The sequence below is a fragment of the Camponotus floridanus genome, unplaced genomic scaffold (assembly GCF_003227725.1).
Source record: "Camponotus floridanus strain SB8 unplaced genomic scaffold, Cflo_v7.5 scaffold8, whole genome shotgun sequence".
NCBI classification, from domain to species: domain Eukaryota; kingdom Metazoa; phylum Arthropoda; class Insecta; order Hymenoptera; family Formicidae; genus Camponotus; species Camponotus floridanus.
Window position 1 is genome coordinate 3,364,719 of NW_020229849.1, and position 21,396 is coordinate 3,386,114.

Here is a 21,396-nt window from a genome sequence, read left to right on the forward strand (position 1 = left end):
CTTATTTCTACCATTGATAACTTGTAAATTTTGCACAGAATTATCAGTTGTATAATATAATGAATATGTTAGAGATTATATTATTCCGTTAGAGATTATAGTAAAATTTTGCTTTGTATGTTTTCGAATAAAAATATATGTAATTTTTATTTTATAATTTCATTCTAATATTGATTTTGATATATGTTGTAATCAAAAAAGTAAGAAAGTCTATAATCAATATAAAAATATATAATATACTATTCTGGAATAAGGCTTATAGATTATTTTTTTATACATATGGAAACATAAACATATTTTAGGCATATATCATAAGCTTGTCGACATTTATTGATATTAGAAATTCTGCAGAAATATCACAATGAATTCAGTATCTTCATATATAATAATTGCTTTTTTATGCATAATAATAATTTAATTTTATATTATATGAAAATATTTTGTAATTACAATTATATACAGGGAATGTCTCAAAATTGTTATACTATATTAGAGTAACATAATATAAATATTGATTGAAACCAAAAGTTTTATTATAGAAAAATATCGTGGCCTAATTTCTAGATAACAAATGGAGACAAACTAAGATAATGATATCACATACAGTTTATGTAATCCAATAATATTGTATAAACATAATATGCACGCATACTTGTCAATCTGTTAATTATTTTCATTACTAAATTGATATCATGTTTTCGTTTAGCTTATTTTTCGACGTTTTGTATAAATACACTTTCCAATATAAATTATAAATGCAATTTAGAAAATTATAAATGTGAGATTGAAATACACAATGAATAAAAAAAATTATAAATCACTGCATATTATAGCTTATAACTTATAATGATAAATCGTGATATTGTCTTACTTGAAATAAAATAGCAGAGATCAAAATACTAAGGAAGAAAATAAATCGAAGTCGATCGAATTTTGACTGTTGATAGGGCCACAAGCCCATAACTAGCAGAAGCATTCTGTTAAGACTAAAATATTGTGTCGTTACACAGATCATCTCTCTACGAATTCTAGAACATGTATGACTGTGAAAAAAATTGACAATGTGCGTTCCCCCCCCTTTTGCCGTAATTGATTAAATATTATCCACAATTTTTTTCTTTTAATGTAAAATTTAACGGGAATTTAATATAATACCAGATATTATGCAAAATATCGTTTAATCGAAACACATGTAATCAAAAAATTTTTCTGTGAATTATATGTATATACATATAATTACATAATGGATGCGACGCTTAGTATAGTCTTCAACATATCCTTTTAATAAATAAAACGTTTTTCATAAAATAATTCTGCGCAGGCGTTATACTCTCTTTTCAATGTCGATACTTCAGTCTAATGCTGGCTCTCATAGAATACATATGACCTACAAGAGTGTTTTTCTTATATCTTCCTCTACAACTTAAACATTTCGATATCGGATCTATCTCGATCTCATGTAACAGAAGTAATACATTAGATAATTACACGGCACTTTTTAAATATTTTAAATTGACGATTGACACAATTAAAATCACAGTTGTTAGTATTTCCATTAAACATATTTTTATACATATAATTGATACATACACATTATCTTACAAAATAATTTCATTGTTTTATATTAGCGTACATATAATCACTTATGTAAAAAAGAATAATTATATATATATAATCAATTTTCTTTACTGTAGTGATTATAAAAATGCTAATGCAAAATAACGAATTATAATTGTTTCTTTTTTTTAGTATGATTATGAAGATGCTAATGAAAAACTCATGAATTTATTTTTAATAATAATGTACGTGTATCATTATGAGTATTATGCATTCAAAGCATCAAAATTGAAAGTAAAATAACTACATAAAAATATGTGCATCATAGTTTTTATTTGAAATATATTAAGTGCAAGATTCATTTTTGCAAATATAATATCTAAATAATATCTAAATAAATTAATGTTACGTCTCCATATTTTTTTAACTCTAGCGAAATATCTACTTGCTGCAAAATTGAATATCGTATCTTATTTGAAAACGGAAAGATATATGTTATCCTTTTGTTAATTCAATTATATTATTATTGGATTTAAACTCATCATTCTGTAGAATATATAAACGTAAAATAAGATACTGAGGCCTTGATTAACTACAATGAAAGATCCCCTATATCATTGCGCTATCCACACATAATATATGCTATTGTGTACACACACACACACACACACACACACACACACACACACACACACACACACACACACACACACACACACACACACACACACACACACACACACACACACACACATATATATATATATATATATTTTATATATAATCCTACCGTGGCGAAGCATTCTATAGATGAAACAAATATTCCAACTGTCAAAATAAAATCTCTGGATCTTCTTTGTAACAGAAACAATATCATTCTTTGTATATGTAAGGGAGCTATGTACCATCGAACATTATATCTACAAAAGTTAGTTAATCATAAACGACGAATCGGTAATTTACGATAAATTATAACAAGTAATTTACGATAAATTATAACAAGTTTTTTAAATTTTCATTTGTGCAAAAACAGTGATTATTCTCTCCTCTCTCTCTCTCTCTCTCTCTCTCTCTCTCTCTCTCTCTCTCTCTCTCTCTCTCTCTCTCTCCCTCTCTCCCTCCCTCTCTCTCTCTCTCTCTCTCTCTCTCTTTTCTTTCTCTCCGCTCTCTACTATTTTAATATAATAGTCTCTCTAAAGTGCAAATAAATTTCTTACGTTTTATTTTACAAGAATATTTCTTACACCGTAACAAATACATTGTGATTATGATCTGTTATATCTTGACCAATATAGTTGGATATGAACATATATAAAATAGTGACTAATGCACATATAACAGGTACTATTAAATCCTTGATATTATCTAGTAATTTATCATCTGCAGATGTAATCTGAAAAATCTAAAGCAGTTCTACGTAGATAATTAAATTCCCGCACATACAACGTAATAATGATTTTGTTAATAATAGCAAGCATTATATGCTTTGTTATGGTTTCTATTAATTTTTATAAAGAAAATTATTTTTTAATAAAATATAATTATTAATTATTAAGTTGGAGAGAAGGTAATCTGGATTTTTTCGAGAAAAATGTATTAAAAAATGATTACAACATTTCTTTGCAATTAAAATAATTGCTGTTTGACTCCATTATCTTCTGCCATCTTTCAAGCAGAAATTGGATTCCGTATTAAAGGGTCTTTGATTTAAAGAATTCTTTGATCTATTTCTCGATTTCTTTTACATTTTAAAAGCATTATCCCTTTAAACTATGCTGCATCGATTGAAATAGATAATAATCTGAAGGTGCACCAATTAATGAATGGCAGAATGCAGAACTTCCTGCTCCAAGTCGATTAAGGTGTTCATGATTGCAGCGATATGCATTGTTTTTACAAAAAGATGATCTTAATTTGATTTGAGGCATATAACAATTGTTTATCGAGCAATATTGCGTCTAACTTAGTTGTAGATCTCAGCAGTGACTGTTTGTTGTTGATTGGATAAACATCTATTAGGGGATCCAGTCCCAATGATCTTAATTTTGACATATCTTGTCAAAGTCACTACCTTATGTAATCTTTAAAAAATTTTAGTCACCTCTCGTTGTTTATTACAAATTATAAACAAAAAAAAGGTTTCATTCATTATATGTAATTTTACTGATTACAGGGGTAATATAGAATAGACGTTTGCCAGGAAAGTTGCCTCCCTTTGCCAGGAAAGTTGCAAACCCACGTGGAATCGTGTAATAATAGACTTCGTACTGACTTTCGCACTGACAATACTGTAGATATTGCTTCACATGTACGATTTCACATGGGTTTGCAAATTTTCGGATACCATAAAATATAATAATATACCTCCTATCGTATTGAAAGCATAGGGCAGTATGAGTTGAACCTCGCTTCGAATGGAAAGTCGCAATCCATATAATAATAGACCTCGCTTCGCACTGACTAGGGGTGATGTAGAACAGACCTCGCTTTACCAGGAAAGTGACAAACCCATGTGGAATTGTGTAATAATAGACTTCGTTTCGTACTGACAATAGGGGTGGTGTAGATCTTGCTTCGCATGTGTGGTTTCACATGGATTTGCAAATTTCTATCGGAAGCGAGGTTCAACCGACACTGCCTTGTGCTTTCAGTGCGATACGAAATCTATTATTATACATGATGTCCGAAAATTACATATAATTTGTGAAATATTTTTTCGTTTACAACTTTTTAATAAACAATGAGCGACGGTTAAAACCCTTTGGAGGTTATTCAGGGCAGTTGACAACATATGTTAAGATCAAGCATTGGGGTTGGATCGATATATTTACTATTGATTGTATCGAATCTGCTTTTTCAACAATATCTCTAAATCTTTTGTTTTCATTGGTTATCCATGACGCGGTTGTCTTCGAGATCAAAATTTTCACTTTTGAAGCATCTAAACTATCTTTCATATATATTAGCTGAAACAGTATTCTCTGCATATGTCTCACAAATTAATCGTTTGATTTTGGCAGCGTTTTTTTTCAAATTGAAAAATATAAACAATGACAAATATGCATTTTAGCATCTTGTTAAATCAAAATAAATATATATATATATATATATATATATATATATATATATATATATGACAGACAAAAAGCTTATCTTGCAGTAATTTTAATGTAGGATAGACAAAACAAACAAAAGTTATTTACAAAAATTATTACAGTACACTGTAATTTTTGCCATCTATCTGTGGGATCCGGATTACTTTCTCCCCAACCTAATATAATTATTAACTTAAAGTATCAATATTATACACACACACACTCAGGCACACACTCTCTCTCTCTCTCTCTCTCTCTCTCTCTCTCTCCCCCCTCTCTCTTTCGTTCTCTTAGCATAGAAATATAAGAACTGGAAATTGTGTTATCAACTGGATTATCGCTATACTTACAACACAATTCTTGCTTTTGTATGTGAAATATGGAACGTTTGCTTAAAAATTAAGGCCGAAGAACAAAATAGAAAACTTACTCGATACAAATTGAAACTCATCGAGATTACTCCACATATTATTAAACAAAATAGCATCGGTTTAATGCTCGATTGCAAATGTTGAGACAAACTTTAAAGAAAAATATGTCATACATTACGAATAATAATAAACCTAACACATTATCAAATATATACTTCATGGCTTGTCGATGAATGTCCATAGCCCAAATTAAACCCTCGAATATTGAAAGTTTGTTTTTGGGATTAATATCTCGTAACTTGTTGTTGCTCATTGCGTGTTCGATACGGTAGCTAATAAATAAATTAATATTGTACATTGCAATTATGCTTATCAAATAACATTTTTTGGCTTTAAAACGTTTCTTTTGAAAGTGACAAGATTATATTTATAACTTGTATTCTTACAGTTATATCTTTACGTCTCTTAGTTCTCTTCATGTTCATACCTGGCAATCTTAAACATTCCACAAATGTATTGAAAATACGCAATAAGCATTGTTCCTATTCCTACCATTGCAGTTGCTCCGACGCAGAATGCTACATTAATATGTAGCAAAATCCAGAAGAAATATTTTTCTTGATCGACGAAGTATTCCACTATAAATGGTGTGCTTTGTGATATAGATATATTTATTGGTAATATAATATTGAGAATATTCGACCAAAATTGACCGACTATAATAGCACATATACCACCAATACTGCATACTAAAAGCATTAGAAAAGAATTGTTATTCAAATTTTTATCAAATGATTTTTTAAAGTTGATTTATATCTCAAGCTCATTCATGCATTATAAATTTTATTATCTTTTTATTATCTTATCTTATTATATAAATGATAGGAAGACTATTAGGATTAACAAATATAACAAATAGAGCACAAATGATAAGGGTGTAATTTTCTATAAAAAATATAAAATATTACAAATGTTTCGATTCAATTCAGGATTTCTTCGATGTAGCCAGATATAAACTAAATAGGTATTTAAATTAAAATAAATAACATAATGATTATTGCGTTTGTACTTTACGTTGACATCTCAATTACGATAATTGTGATATTTGCGGTTAATTGCCTTTAAAATTCATCCTTGTCTCTGACCAAATGTATTTATATTTTATATTTTTATTTTTCCGACGTACATACAGCTAACGATTTTTATTTATTTTTTTCTTTTCTTATTGTATATAATTTTTCGTTATAGTGTGTTATTTATATTATACCGAAACGTTTGTAATATTTTATATCTTTTTATCGAAAGTTACATTCTTATCATTTGCGTTCCATTTACAGCATTTTCTGATTCTCATAGTCTTCCTCTCATTTATATGATTTTATCTTGTGTGTGTGGATTTATATGATGATTTAGACATACTAAATTATTTATATTTTCACTTTTTATTCACCCAAACATGATAAATTTTTATTATGTAATTTATAGCACACTTATACTTTTTCTAATATTTTATATCATTTAAATATATTCATTTTTAGTTAGTAATCATTGCATAAATGCATGTGATAAATTATATAATTTGACATACTTAATATTATATATATTTCTATATATGATATATAAAAAATATTGTATATTTTGTCTAAATCATTTTTCTGCTGAAATCTTGAAATGTTTGCACTGAAAATGAAGTGTAATCAAATTAAAAAATTTACAAACATCTTACTCATAAGTGCAGTAGTATAACGATAAGCATTGTATCCATACTCGTTAATGATAGCAAATTCGTTTTCGTCTTTTAACTCATTACATGCAAGTTGCAGGTGCTCCAGTAAATCTTTTACCTGTTATTTTATTAATTATAATAATGTAATTTTATATTACTAATTTAATTTTATATTTTATACATTTATATATACATAACAGAGAGATGTAAAAATTATTCATGTAAGATTTCATTTAATATTAATATATTTCTATTTAATGTATATGTGTAGAAAAAGAGAGAGAAAGAGAGAGAGAGAGAGAGAGAAAGAAAAGAGAGAAAAGAGAGAATAAATTATTAACTCATAAGTTATTTTGCAAACTTTTAACTTGTAAACTAACTTACAGCTTTGATATTAATACAAAACATGTTATATTTTATCACAAAAACGGCAAAGATGGATGCGGAAGATAAAATTTTAACGACAAAATCCGGAGTACATTTTTGTGAAATAAAGGGTGTACACTGTAATAAATGTATGTGTAAATAATAATTTTACTTACGAATTTGTATTAAAAAATTATTTTTAGAAAGTTAGAAGCGCGCATACAAATGCACAAGTTTTTTATTTTATGTTATTAAACTTACTTTATTAAAATAATTTTTATAATATAATGTTCGGTAAAAAATTATATTTATAAAGTGAATTAAATGTGTGTTAATGAATGATGAAAATGTCATATAAATAAAAGTTTGCTTTTTCAGTAATAACAATAATTATGTGTGTGTAATTATATAAGTGCAAAGAAAGTGAATACAATTATTTATAGCTAATATAATTTTATTTCAATCTAAATTATAAGATATATTTAAGATATGTATATATTCATTATTTATAATAATTCATTATTTATATTAATATTATTATATTAAAAAGCTTTATCATCATCATCATCATTGGTGAAACAACCCTTTGTGAGCCAGTACCTGCTCCAGTTTATGCCTCCAAGTTTTCCTGTTCAAATTAAAAAGCTTACCTGAAATATAAAACTCGACGTCAAAATAGCTGACAGAAAAACGAATTGAAGTCGAGTGAGGTTCGATTGTTTGTAAGGCCATAGACCAATAGCAAGTAAAAGAGTCCTATTCAATTTAAGATACTGAATCTCGAAACGGATCATCTTTTTCCGAAGTCTGAGGTGAATATGACAGTAAAATAATCGACGAAAGTACACACATCCCCTCCAATTTCCATTGTTCGTTCAGATATTTTATTATTCACCTCTTCTGATATAAATTTCAACACAAATTGCGTATAATTTCATATAATGCAAACCGACACAATATAATACGACGCGATAAAAGTAAAATGTCCATAGTTTAATGTTTTTCGCAATAAACTCCTTAATTCTTTACGATCGATTTGATAACAGATAATTTCAGCAAGCGTTTACCATAAAAAAATAAAAGAAAATATTTATCGAACGAATTACTAAAGCGCGAAAGTCGCACATGCGTATTTCTTACTTTTCTTTTTCACCGCAAATTTACACGTTTCATTCTGTCGTCTGCTCTCGTGGCGTACATTTGATCTTCCACACGACTGTCATTCATTTTTGAGAGCATCGAACCTTTCTGATAAAGCTGATACTATTTAAGAGAATCGATCATACTTATGCATTATATAAGTTAAATTAATTAGCAATCGGCGCGATGAAATTTCCCATTTTTAAATTTAAATACCGACACGTTATTAATTATCGTTATATATATATATATATATATATATATATATATATATATATATGTTACAATTTTTACTTCCTATCCACATTACTACTTACTACACTTTAATCAACAAAATGTTTGTTTCTCCATATTTTATCTTACATAAAAAGCTTTGTACATGCTATAAAATAGAAACTTTCACCTTTTTTAATACATAAAATATTATTTCTTTGTTAAAAGTATTTTAACCATGTTGTCATATATGATTCAAACTCATCATTGTACAGAATATATAACTGTAAAGTAAGACACTGAGACCTTGACTAGCTAGAATAAAAAATATTTTATATTTGATTACGTTAATCATTAGTAATATACGCTCTAAGTATATTTTACATATTATCTTACCGTGGCAAAAAATTCTAGAGATATGACAAATAATCCGGCATAATTCAACACAAAATCTCTGGACTTTCTTTGTAACAGGAATAATATTATTTTCTGTATATATAAGGGAGCTATATACCACTGAACGTTATATCTACAATAATAAATAATTATAAGTGACAAATCGATAATTTAAGACAAACTACGAAAACTTTTTAAGTTTGCATTCCTTGTGTAAAAATACGTCCTATAATTTAACATAATAGTCTCTAAATTGAAAATAGATTTCTTAAATTTTATTTCCCAGAAATATTACTTACACCGTAACAAATATGTCGCGATTGTGATCCGTTATATATTGACCAATACAATTAGATAACAACATATATAAGAAAATAATTATTGCATATAATAAGGGTATTATTAATTCCTTGACATTATATAAAGATATATCATCTGCAGATATAATCTGAAAAATCTGAGGCACGAGATCTACATTGATAATTAGTCTCTCGCACGTACAATGTATGACTTTACTATAAATAACAATATGCTTTTATGTTTTGTTTTGGTTTCTATATTAATTTTAATAAAGTCAAAAAATCTGATATTAATTAGCTTGAATTATCAATGTTATTATATTTTCTTTTTTCTCTCTTTCGTAATATAACAATACATAATTATTTGATAACTTTGATGTTATCTGAATGAAAGATTATTATGTTTTATTAATTATTACAACAGTCCACAACAGGAAAAAAGATTCTATTCTTTTGTATGTCGCTGTTTTTTACTTAAAATATGCTTATCTAGAAGTAAAGATTAAAGAAGAAAGATAGGGACGTATGTGGGAGGAGGTCGGACGTGTCTTTATGTCCATTTGGTCAACGAACGACAGAATCCATCCGTGATAACGATATCGACGCATATCCTGTGAAGAGAGGATATCCTATTCACTCATTTTTCAGCTTAATGAATAATTGCTAGAAAACAATATTCGCAGACTAGAAAAATATGTGAGGCGCAAGTGGCTGGATCGGGAAATCGAACCCGAGTCTTTCGCTTTCCGGGCAACTGCTCTAGACCATTGAGCTATCCAGACCTCCTAATGCTGCTTTTTAACAGATATGCGACTTTAGAGCGATGTTGGCATCTCACTCAATGGATGCAATGCCGATTGCCACGGAGGATCCCTGAAAGGTCGCTCGCTGACCAAATAAGTGCTGGTGGAGGTATTCGCGTACAAGGTGTTTCATCAACATACAGCTCAATACGACGAATTGCCTGCTCATAAAAGCGCAAGACAAGTAATGCAGGAATAGGTAATACTCTAGATCACTCGCGTACATTTTTGACGAAGTATACTAGCTGTCACGCTATCAACGCGTAATAAGTTAAAAGAAAAAATTAAATTGCACAGAATAGTGAACTTGTGACATGAATATTTGAAAGTATATATCTAAAACAATGTTATAATATTATAATATTATTATTATTATATAACTTTTAACATTATATATCAATAATCCTCATCTACATATGATTGCAATAATATTATAATATTATTATTGTAATATTATAATATTATTGCAATCATATATATATGAGGATTATTGATATAATGTTAAGAGTTATATTAAGTTTAAGTTTCTTTTTATTATTTTTCTTGCGCTCTCATGAGCAGGCCGTCGTATTGAGCTGTATGTTGATGAAACACCCTGTACATGCTGGCTTCCGACTGGTCTTCCGACTGTGAGAACAGAAAACTTACTTGATACATATTGAGACTCATCGAGGCTACTCCAAATATTATTAAACAGCATACCATCGGTTCAATATTTAATTGTATATTAGTGGACAGACTTTAAACAAGAAAAAAATGTTATATTACAAATAATAATAAATCAAACACATTATTGAATACATGCATACTTCATAGCTTGTCGATGAATGTCTACAGCCCAAATTAAACCTTCCAATATCGAAAATTTGTTTTTGACATTACTATTTTGTAACATGTTGTTACTCATTGCGAGCTCGATACGATAGCTAATAATTAAATTAATATAACGTATATTGTAATTATGCTCATCAAATAACATATTTTTTATTTTATTAATGTTTCTTATAAAAATGACAAGATTATATTTATAACTCTCATTCTTATGGCTATTCACGTTCCTACCTGGCTATCTTAAACATTCCACAAGTGTATTGAAGATACGCAATAATCGTTGTTCCTATTCCTACCATTGCAATTATTCCGACGAGAAACGCTACACTAATATGTAACAGAATCCAGGAGGAATATTTTTCTTGATCAATGAAGTATTCCACTTGAAGTGGTATGTAATATGGTCGAGATGCGTTTATTGGTAATATAATATCGAGTATATTCGACCAAAATTGAGTGACAGCAAGAATAAATATGCCGGAAATAGAACATACTAAGAGAGTTAAAAAAACAATTATTATTAAAGTCTTGATCGTATAATTTTTCTAAGTTGGTTTGTATTATCTCAAACTCTTTCAGGCATTCACTATTTTATTATCTACCCTTCTTTACCATTCTCTATTATTTAATTTAATTTAAGTGTAATTGTTAGTAATTATTATAATGTATGTGACAAATACTTTGTTAGACATAATTAACGTATTTATGATACATATGAAAAGATTGTTGCATACGCTGAATTGAATTTTTGCTGAAACTTTGATACCTCTAGTCGAAAAAGAAGTGTGATTGTTTTTGAAAAAAATCTAAAATCTAAAAATATCTTACTCGTAAGTGCAGCGGTTAAACGTGTGGCACTGCATTCATATTCGTTTATGATATCAAATTCGTTTTCATCTTTTAACTCATTACATATGAGTTGTAGTTGTTCCAGTAAATCTTTCATCTATTTTTATGGACAATTTTACATGTCATCATATTATTTTACATCACTTTTTTATATATAACATTTGAAATAAAATGGCACATAGAATAAATTGTGTGTTTAAAAATTCATTTAAGAACAACAATTATTATGTTTAATGTATTAAGTTACTATTAACTAAATGTGTTAAGTTATTATACCATTGATTAAAAAAATATCCCAAATGTAGGTTTCCAACTTTATAAGATAAGCTTATCTACTTACATTTTCCATATTAACAGAGAATAGGATATATTTTATCACGAAGAGGGAAAAAAAAGTTGCGGAAGATAAAATTTTGGCGAAATCCGGAGTACATCTTTGTGAAATCAGTGGTGTATACTGTAATAAATAGAAATTTTACGTATGAATTTGCATTAAAAAATTATTTTTTATAATCATAAGCACACACATACGTACATGAATTTTTTTTATATCATTAACAAATTAACGCCGTGTCAGTCACCGATGACCAACGATAAACTTTCCGTTTAGGCTGCATCAATCACCGGTGACCGACAATTAATATAAAATTTAATAAATAATGTTCTAATTCTATTAAAAATTAAAAAGTTTTAAGATTATGAAAAGGAAAAATGTAGCTAAAAAGTGTTAACGAAGGCATAATTTTTGTTTGATTTCTTTTCGGAATGCAAGAAAGGTTTTTAACGATTCAAAAATTAAGATACTTTTTTCATAAAAGTGAATATTATCTTTAGACAGACTACTCGAAATGATTTCCAATGATTCTTGATGTTAAATTTAATTTCTAAAGATATATGTTGTCAAGGTTATAACTCTGAATGATCTTCAAAAGGTTTTAACCGTCATTTTTGTATGATTTTATATTTTGGTTCCGTATGAGTTTACAATTTTCCACGCGAAATAGCTCATCCCGCACTATCCATACAATCAGTACAAAACGAGGTTTATTTTTCATGAATTTACAATTTTCTTCACGAAGCGAGATTCATTCCACATCATCAATGCGAAACAAGGTCTATTATTGTAGTGTCACATGAGTTTACAACTTTCCACGCGAAGCGAGGTTCGTCCTAGACCACTCTTGAGTCAGTGCAAAATGAGATCTATTATTATATAAATCCACATAAGTTTACATGTTATTTAAAAATTAGATATAATTCGTAAAAGTTTTATTTATATTTTTAATAAATAATGTGATCTTGACAACATATGTCCTTAGAAAGTTAAATTTAACATCAAGATCAACTGAAAGTCCTTTTGAACAGACTATGTAATATGTAATATAATATTCGCTTTTACGAAAAATGTTTAAAAAGTGTCTTAATTTTTGAATCGCCAAAAATCCTTTTATATACTTTTTCTGAAAGGAATCTATTTATAAAATTTAACTGAAATCAGAGCATGATAATTTTCGGAAGTTTCGCCGATATTATAAATGCAAATACTATACATATTTATAATTTATTGTTGATACAACTTTATTCCAACATAAATTTGTGAGATACTTAAGTTATATGTGGTATATAAGAAATTGCTCTTTTCCAGTAATTTCTTATTAATAATAATATTTTATTAAAGTTTACCTGAAATAGAAGACTCGTCAACAAAATAATAGAAAAGAGAAAAAATTGAATTCGCGAAAATGTCGTTTGTTGATTTGGCCACAGGCCAATAGCCAGCAGAAGAATTCTATTTAGTTTAAAAAAACGAGACTCTCTTTCAAGATGGATCATCTTTTTGCGAAGTCTTTGCTGGGACGCATATGACAATGAAGTAATCGATCAGAATATATACACCCCCTTTTTATTCAAACGGATATTTTATTACTTTTCTTTTCCGGTATAAATTTTAGCATAAATTGTATAAAATTTAATTTAATGCAAGACGATATAAATATACGGTTTGATAAAAGCGCAATATTTATATTTTAATAATATTTCTTTCAATAAAGTCCTCAATTATGCGATCGATTTAATAGAGGAAAAATTTGAACGATTATTTACCATAAGAAAATAAAAGGAAACATTTATCGGACAAATTATACTAATGCGAAAGTCACGCATGCGTATTCTCCACTTCTCTTGTACCGCAAATTTACACGTTTCATTTCTATTGTCCGCAGTCATGACGTACGCTTGGTCTTCGAGAGATGAATGTCATTCACTACTGAGAGCATCGGTTCTTTCAGGTAAATCTCATAATATTTTAAACAGTCGATTAGATCTATGAATGATAAATTTTATATATATGTTAAATTTGTAATTAATAATTGACGTGAAATAAAATTTAACATTTTTAAAATTAATACCGCTTTGTTCACATAAATCATTACTACTTATATCACTTTGATTAACAAAATGCTTAAACTTAAATAACTATAATAATTACTTCTTTATGCATTATTAGGTTATATGAAAAAATATTTTGCAATTACATACAAAGTATATAATCAAATAATAAAGATAAAAATTATTTATTTATTATATAAATTTATTTCCGTACTAACATCTACGATTAGTTTTTAGCCTTTTCTCTATTATTTGATTTTGTCATCATCAAAACTTTTAATTTTTATTACTGCAAAATATATTTTAAAATCATCGTACTATGTTTTAAAAATCAATTTCAAATAAATAACAAATGATCAAAATAAGACAATGATATTGCGTACAATGCATTTAAATAATTATATAAATATGATATGTACACACACATACACACACACATGTATCGATCTTAATTATTTTCATTATTAAATTAATTTTACCTTTACATTTCTTTATTTTTGTTTTCGATGCTTTGTATAACTATTGTTTACTTTAATACAAATTATAAATAAAATTCAGCAAATTTTAAATTATTGAAACATGTAATAAATAATAAAGAACTGCTATAAATCATTGTATATTATAGCTTAGCTCGTTATAATATATAATATTGAGAAATGTTTTCTTACTGGAATAAAAAATAGCAGTGCTCAAAATACTAAGAAAAAAGATAAACCGAAGTTGATCGAGTTATAAATGTTGGTATGACTACAAGCTTATAATCAGCAGAAACATTCTGTTAAGATTAAAATATTGTGCTGTCATACAGATCATCTCTTTACGAACTCTAGACTATTTTCTAGTATGATTGTAAAAAAGTCGATATGCGCTCATCCCTCTCTTTTGCATTGATCGATTAAATATCATCTACAAGTATTCTTTTTTAATATTTCAATAGAAATTTAATATAACATCAGGCAATACACAAAACATCACTCTATAGTTGGAACATGCATTTCAAAAATTGTGCCAGTGAGGTGTATACGTATAATCACAAACGCTCAAAATATTTTAATGCGTGTCCTTTTCCCACAAATAAAACCTTTCAATGTCGACACTTCAATACTGACGCTTATATGATACATTTAATCTTTGAGAAAAATATCTTTCGCTATAATTTTAAGCATTTCAATATCGGATCTGTCTAGTAAACTTATATTATCTTAAACCAAGTGGATTAGATAAATGCATAACACTTTCAAATTTTAAATCGATGATCAATTAAAATTTTGTCATGATTGTTATATCATTCTATATTATAAATAAACATTTATCTAAAAATAAACTATTTCTTCTTTATTTAAAATTAATGCTAATATAGATGCTCTAATGCCAAATATATTGTTTAAAAGTAACTGTGTCATTATAAATATTATTTATTAAAAATATTCAAAATAAAAAATAAATGCATCTTTATTATTGTTTTTATTTAAAATATATTATGTGCAACATTTACTTTTAATACAAATGGAACATAACAATATCTAATTATTTAATTAATCTTATTTGTCTAAATTAATTAATCTCATTTCTCTAAGTAGAATTTTTTATCTTGTTTAATAATTGAAATGTTATTTCTTTCTTAATTATATCTCGTCCTCGCTGTTACTTGATTTAATTCTCGTCATTGTGTGGAATATATAACTGTAAAGTAAGACACTGAAGTCTTGACTAGCTACAATAAAAAATATTCTATTCATATATTGCGCTATCTATTCCTATAAGTATATTTTATATGTCATCCTACCGTGGCGAAAAATTCTATAGATACAACAAATAATCCGACGTTTAATATAAACTCTTTGGATTTTCTTTGTAGCAGGAACAATACCATTCTTTGTATATGTAAAGGAGCTACATACCATCGAATGTTATATCTACAATAATAAATAATTGTAAGCGACAAATCGATCATTTAAAATAAATTACAAAAGCGTTTTAAAGCGTTTGCGCTTGTTGTTCAAAAATCCTATATATAAATAGGTCTCCTATATATAAATTTAACATACCAGTCTCTAAAGTGAAAATAGATTTCTCCAATTTTATTTCGCAGAAATGTTATTAAATTTAACTTACACCGTAACAAATATGTCGTGATTGTGATCCGTTACATGTTGACCAATATAGTTAGATAAGAACATGTATAAGATAGTGATTCCTGCACATAGAGAGGGCATTATTAATTCCTTGACATTTAAAGATGTATCATCTAAAGATGTAATCTGAAAAATCTAAAACAATGTGTTTCACATTGACAATTATTCTCTCACACATTATAAGTACGACTTTACGAATAATAGAAAGCATTCATATTTTAATTTAGTTTCTATTAATTATTATAAAAATACAAAATTATTATCCGTTGATAATTAGTTTAAAATTTCAATGATATTGCTCTCTCTCTCTCTCTTTCTTTCTCTTTTGTTCTTTTCCTCAGCATATAAATATAAGAATTATTTGAAAATTATGTTATTGATTGAATAATGATTATTGTCATACTTTATAAATAGTTACAATATTCCACATAAATTTAGAACGTTTTGTATTTTATACTTTTATAGTTTTGTATATGTGTGCAAACGCGTGCTCAAAGCTTAAGATTGACGAACAAAACAAAAAACTTACGCGATATAGATTAAGACTCACTGATGCTACTCCAAATATTATTAAACAGAACATCATCGGCTCGATGCTTGATAGTAAATGTTTGGACAATCTTTAAAGAAGCAAAATACGTTATATTATGAATAAAATAATAAAAATTTAACACATTATCAAATATATACGAACTTCATAGCATGTCGATGCATGTCTACTGCGAAAATTAAACCCTCGAAAATCAAAAATTTGTTCTTCAGATTATTATTTCGTAGCATGTTGTTATTCATTGCATGTTCGATACGGTAGCTAAATAAATAAATTAATATAATGCATGTGTTATAATTATGCTAGCAAATAACTTTATATTTTTCTTTAAAATATTTCTTTTAAAAATGGTAAAATTCCATTTACAACCTGCATTCTTATGATTGTTCTCTTATTTATGTTTATACCTGGCTATCTTAAACATTCCACAAGTGTACTGAAGATACGCAATAAGCGTTGTTCCTATTCCTACCATTGCAGTTGCTCCGACGCAGAATGCTACATTAATATGTAGCAAAATCCAATAGGAATATTTTTCTTGATCGACGAAATATTCCACTGTAATTGGTATGCGATGTATTTGAGATACATTTATCGGTAATATAAAATCGAAAATTTTCGACGAAAATTGAGCGGCAATAATAGCAAATACGCTGCAAATACCACATACTAAAAGCATTAAAAAACAATTATTATTACTCAAATTTTATCATATAATTTTTGTAAGTTGTATACTAATTTAATCTCATTTATGCATTATAAATTTCAGTGTTTTTTTATTAACCCGATTGTAATCGATTTTTATTATGTAATTCATTGCACAAATTTTGTCTTCTTTCTAGTATTGTATATAATTTACACCTATTTGTTAGTAATCAATATAAATGCTGTGATAAATATTTGACATAATTGATGTATCATGTAAAAAATAGGCCCCAATAAAGTAATATAGCTTAATGTCATTGAAACGGATGGATTTTATTGTATATTCCTAGACTCGATTTTCTAATTTCGATGTATTCTTTCATGCGGACTTATTTTCCGAAACCTCGTGGGGTGAGGAGTACTAAGCTTCGTTTTTTAAAATGTACCTTGTCAAAAAATTAATATGAATATAGTCAATTCTACTTTGAAAAGGAAGTCATTTTTATTCAAAAAATTTTTTTCTACAATCATTAATTTTTAAGCTACAATCATTCAAAATTGTTCGGAGCACCGAACGTTCATATCTAACGGATATTCATCGAACTGCGAGCGCATTAATTTTAATAAATGTTAAAAAGCATACCAAATATTTTCAAACATTTAGTTAAAGTAGTCTTTTGGCAATATTTTTAAAAAGAAAAGAAAAATAAATCCATTGGCAATATTTTTAAAAAGAAAAGAAAAATTTCTCCATGTGAAAAGACACATGGAGAAAATCTAATCCAAGGACATTAAAATCACACAAGTCATTTCAAAGATATTAAGTTAATATCTTTCATCAACACTTTATTTAGCCCAACCTGTATATGTAATATAAAGAGATTGTTGCATACTCAATCAATAAATCGAATTTTCGCTGAAACTTTAACAGCTTGTGCGCTTTAAAAAGGAAGTGTAATTTGAAAATTTTTTTTTTAAATATCTTACTCGTAAGCGCAGCAGTTACACGTTTGGCACTGCATCCATATTCGTTTATGATAGCAAATTCGTTATTATCTTTCAACTCATTACATATAAGCTGTAATTGTTCCAATAAATCTTTCACCTGTTTTTTTGAACAATTCTTTATATCATTTGCATACATAAAAGTGACATATAGAAAAAATTGTAGAATAATTTCTTTGACAACAATATTTATCCTGTTTAATATATATATTGAGAAGTTATTAACAAATAAATTATCCTGTAAGTTTTTTAACTTTGTAAATTACTTACAGCTTCCATATTAATACAGAACATATTATATTTTACCACAAACAGAGCAAAGAAGGATGCGGAAGATAAAACTTTGGCTACGAAATCCGGAGTACATTTTTGTGAAATAAGGGGTGTACACTGTAAATAGTAATTTTACTTACTTAGAGTTTGTATTAAAAGATTTCTCTAAAATCATAAACACTCATAAGCATACATATACATACATATGCATACATATGCATATATATACTTATTTCTTTTAATGTGTGTTTAAATCTATTTTAAATAATTTTTATTCAATATAATATTCGGCGGCAAATATATATGTATCATATATAATATACATATTATATATATATATATATATATATATATATATATATGTGTGTGTTTATATATATATGAATTTAAACTAAATTCAAAAAAAATTTATCCACGTATAATTTAATATAATCTTATTCTAATCTTTATTTCAATCTTATGATTTATTTAAATTATATATGATGTAAGATTACTCTAATGTTTTATTTATTAATAATATTATATTATATTAGAGCTTACCTGAAATATAAAACTCGACGTTAAAATAGTAGACAAAAAAATGAATTGAAGTCGAGTGAAGTTTGATTGTTGATAAGGCCACAGGCCAATAGCAAGAAGAAGTATCCTATTCAGACTAAAATATTGATCATGAGTCTTAAGATAGATCATCCTCTTGCAAAGTCTGATACGCATTTGATAGGGAAATAATAGACGAGAATACATCGCCTCCTTTTTTCATCAATCGACCGAATATTTTATTATTTTCCTCTTCTGGTGTAAATTCTCTTAATTTTATCTTCTGGTGTAAATTTTATCAAAATTGCATATAATTTGTATAAAGCAAACAGTCAACTATATACATACATGATGCGGTAAAAATATAATATTCATAATTTAATAATATTTTTCGCAATAAAGTCTCTATTTATGCGATCGATTTGGTAGAGGAGCAATTTCTCCATTTACTATAAGAAAATAAGAAAAAATATTTATGTAAGGAATTACTTGCGTAAAAGTCACGCATGCGTATTCGAAATTTTCTTCGTACAGCAAATTTAGATGTCTCATTCTGTTATCCACACTCGTGATGTATACTTAGTCTTCCAGAATGTTATTCACTATTCGAAACATGAGCTTTTCGGTAAGAAGCTTATATCATTAAAAAAAGCTTATATCATTTAAAAAAGTTAATATATTAATACTATATATACAAAACTTCTAATTACTTAATACAATGACATACCATTATTATATGAAAGCTAAATATCGATATTTATTTAACAACTATCGTGTATGATTACATAAGTTTTTATTATTTACGTTACTTTGATCAGCAAACTGTTTAGATGTAAAAATTTAAAAACGTTAATATTAAGAATAAAGTAGACATTTAAAATTAATATTTGATATATCTCATACAAATTGTGTGAACGAAAAATTAAACTATTTAGAGACAAAATATAATGTTAAAATATCTGTAATTTTATTTTTATATAAAACATATACAAAATAGATAATTTTATGTATTATTTTTAAATATATCTCTTGTAGTGTTGCATAAGACATCTAAATTATTAATTTATATATATATATATATATTTATAAAACTCTTATAAAAGATAGCTTTTTTTGAAATATTGATATTTTTTTTATACATAGACTATTTATTATAAGAGAAATTAAGTTAGAAAAAAGATTTGTGATAATGCTAACATTGAAATGTATAAATTATTGAATATAATTATTTAAAAGTAACGTGACTGTAGGGTGTTTCTGCAACATACACATCATTAAGTCGAATTGCCTATCTGCCCACCGTCAGGGATATGCTTTATTAGGCTTGCAGAATAAGATCAAAATGAAAATAAGGAAAAGAAAATCAGTTTTTATCACTCTATTATAGTGAACAATTGTGAAATTTAATAATATAAGTAAAATATTTATTTAATAATTTAGATAAAATAACATAAAATTTAATAAACAAATTTGAACAAATATAATGAAAAATACTTATAATGAAAAATATTTCATTTTTCATTATAAATAATATAATAAATTATAGAAATTCGATGTAATCATTATTTTTCTCTAAACATAGAGTAATCCTGTGCATGAAAATGTTTTTCACTTATTTTATCAGTGAGAAGAGTGATCTCATGCCTATGGACTTTTTCATGTGGAGCTTATTAAAAAATAAAGTATATCAAAAAATGCCGGAAAATGCAGAAATTCTCAAAAATAGAATTTATATTGCCTGTGCAAAGATTATTCCTCTTATAAAATGAGTAAAAGAAAATTGTATGCGCAAAATTGCTTTATGTTTAGAAAAAATGGTGATTACATTGAACATTTATTATAATTTATTACATTTAAAAATCTCAAAAATATATTTGTCATTCTAAGTATTTTTTATTATATTTGTTTAAATCTGTTTATTAAATTTACGTTATTAATATATGTTAATATATGTTATTAAATATTATAATTAAATGTTATAATATGTTATTATTAAACGAAATTGTCAATTTGTTAGAATTGAATATTTATGTATATGTATATTATATATATATATATGTAAATTATTTATATCTATATATGTATATTATTTATATCTATATATGTATATTATTTATATCTATTATTTAAATGTATTGTATCTATATTATTTAATTAAAAATAAAATATTATTAGATTATATATAAGATTATATATAAGATTATATATAAGATTATA

At 26.6% G+C, this 21,396-nt stretch overlaps 4 protein-coding genes across 6 annotated transcripts in view; 1 reads left to right on the top strand and 3 right to left on the bottom strand.

Annotated features, from left to right (window-relative positions):
* Nucleotides 1–21,396, top strand: part of LOC105254940 (non-structural maintenance of chromosomes element 3 homolog) — a 256,144-nt gene that overhangs the window by 73,353 nt on the left and 161,395 nt on the right. For both annotated transcript variants that reach the window (XM_025414419.1, XM_025414418.1), the window contains exon 2: nt 13,869–13,934. The gene's annotated coding sequence lies outside the window, so the exon portion shown is untranslated. The remainder of the gene's footprint in view (nt 1–13,868; nt 13,935–21,396) is intronic.
* Nucleotides 1,302–7,157, bottom strand: LOC109609774. Its single transcript, XM_025414316.1, has 8 exons — nt 7,134–7,157; nt 6,750–6,867; nt 5,511–5,772; nt 5,239–5,355; nt 5,083–5,173; nt 2,802–2,959; nt 2,348–2,477; nt 1,302–1,454 (listed from the first exon to the last, which is right to left on the bottom strand). Exons 1-8 carry the CDS (start codon nt 7,155–7,157, stop codon nt 1,338–1,340), a joined length of 1,017 nt encoding a protein of 338 aa, XP_025270101.1. The 3' UTR covers nt 1,302–1,337.
* LOC105248404 lies at nt 8,708–13,562 on the bottom strand. Its single transcript, XM_020026619.2, has 9 exons — nt 13,330–13,562; nt 11,987–12,103; nt 11,626–11,743; nt 11,029–11,290; nt 10,776–10,892; nt 10,615–10,705; nt 9,164–9,321; nt 8,865–8,997; nt 8,708–8,783 (listed from the first exon to the last, which is right to left on the bottom strand). Exons 1-9 carry the CDS (start codon nt 13,477–13,479, stop codon nt 8,733–8,735), a joined length of 1,197 nt encoding a protein of 398 aa, XP_019882178.2. The 5' UTR covers nt 13,480–13,562; the 3' UTR covers nt 8,708–8,732.
* On the bottom strand, nt 15,653–19,419 carry LOC109609776. 2 transcript variants are annotated; one of them, XM_025414374.1, is made up of 9 exons: nt 19,183–19,419; nt 18,640–18,759; nt 18,352–18,469; nt 17,127–17,388; nt 16,864–16,980; nt 16,699–16,789; nt 16,150–16,304; nt 15,821–15,950; nt 15,653–15,717 (listed from the first exon to the last, which is right to left on the bottom strand). In XM_025414374.1, the coding sequence occupies exons 1-9, from the start codon at nt 19,384–19,386 to the stop codon at nt 15,688–15,690; spliced, it is 1,227 nt and encodes a 408-aa protein (XP_025270159.1). In that variant the 5' UTR covers nt 19,387–19,419; the 3' UTR covers nt 15,653–15,687. The 2 variants fall into 2 exon arrangements, with proteins under 2 accessions (XP_025270159.1, XP_025270158.1); XM_025414373.1 differs by having other exon boundaries at nt 15,654–15,748.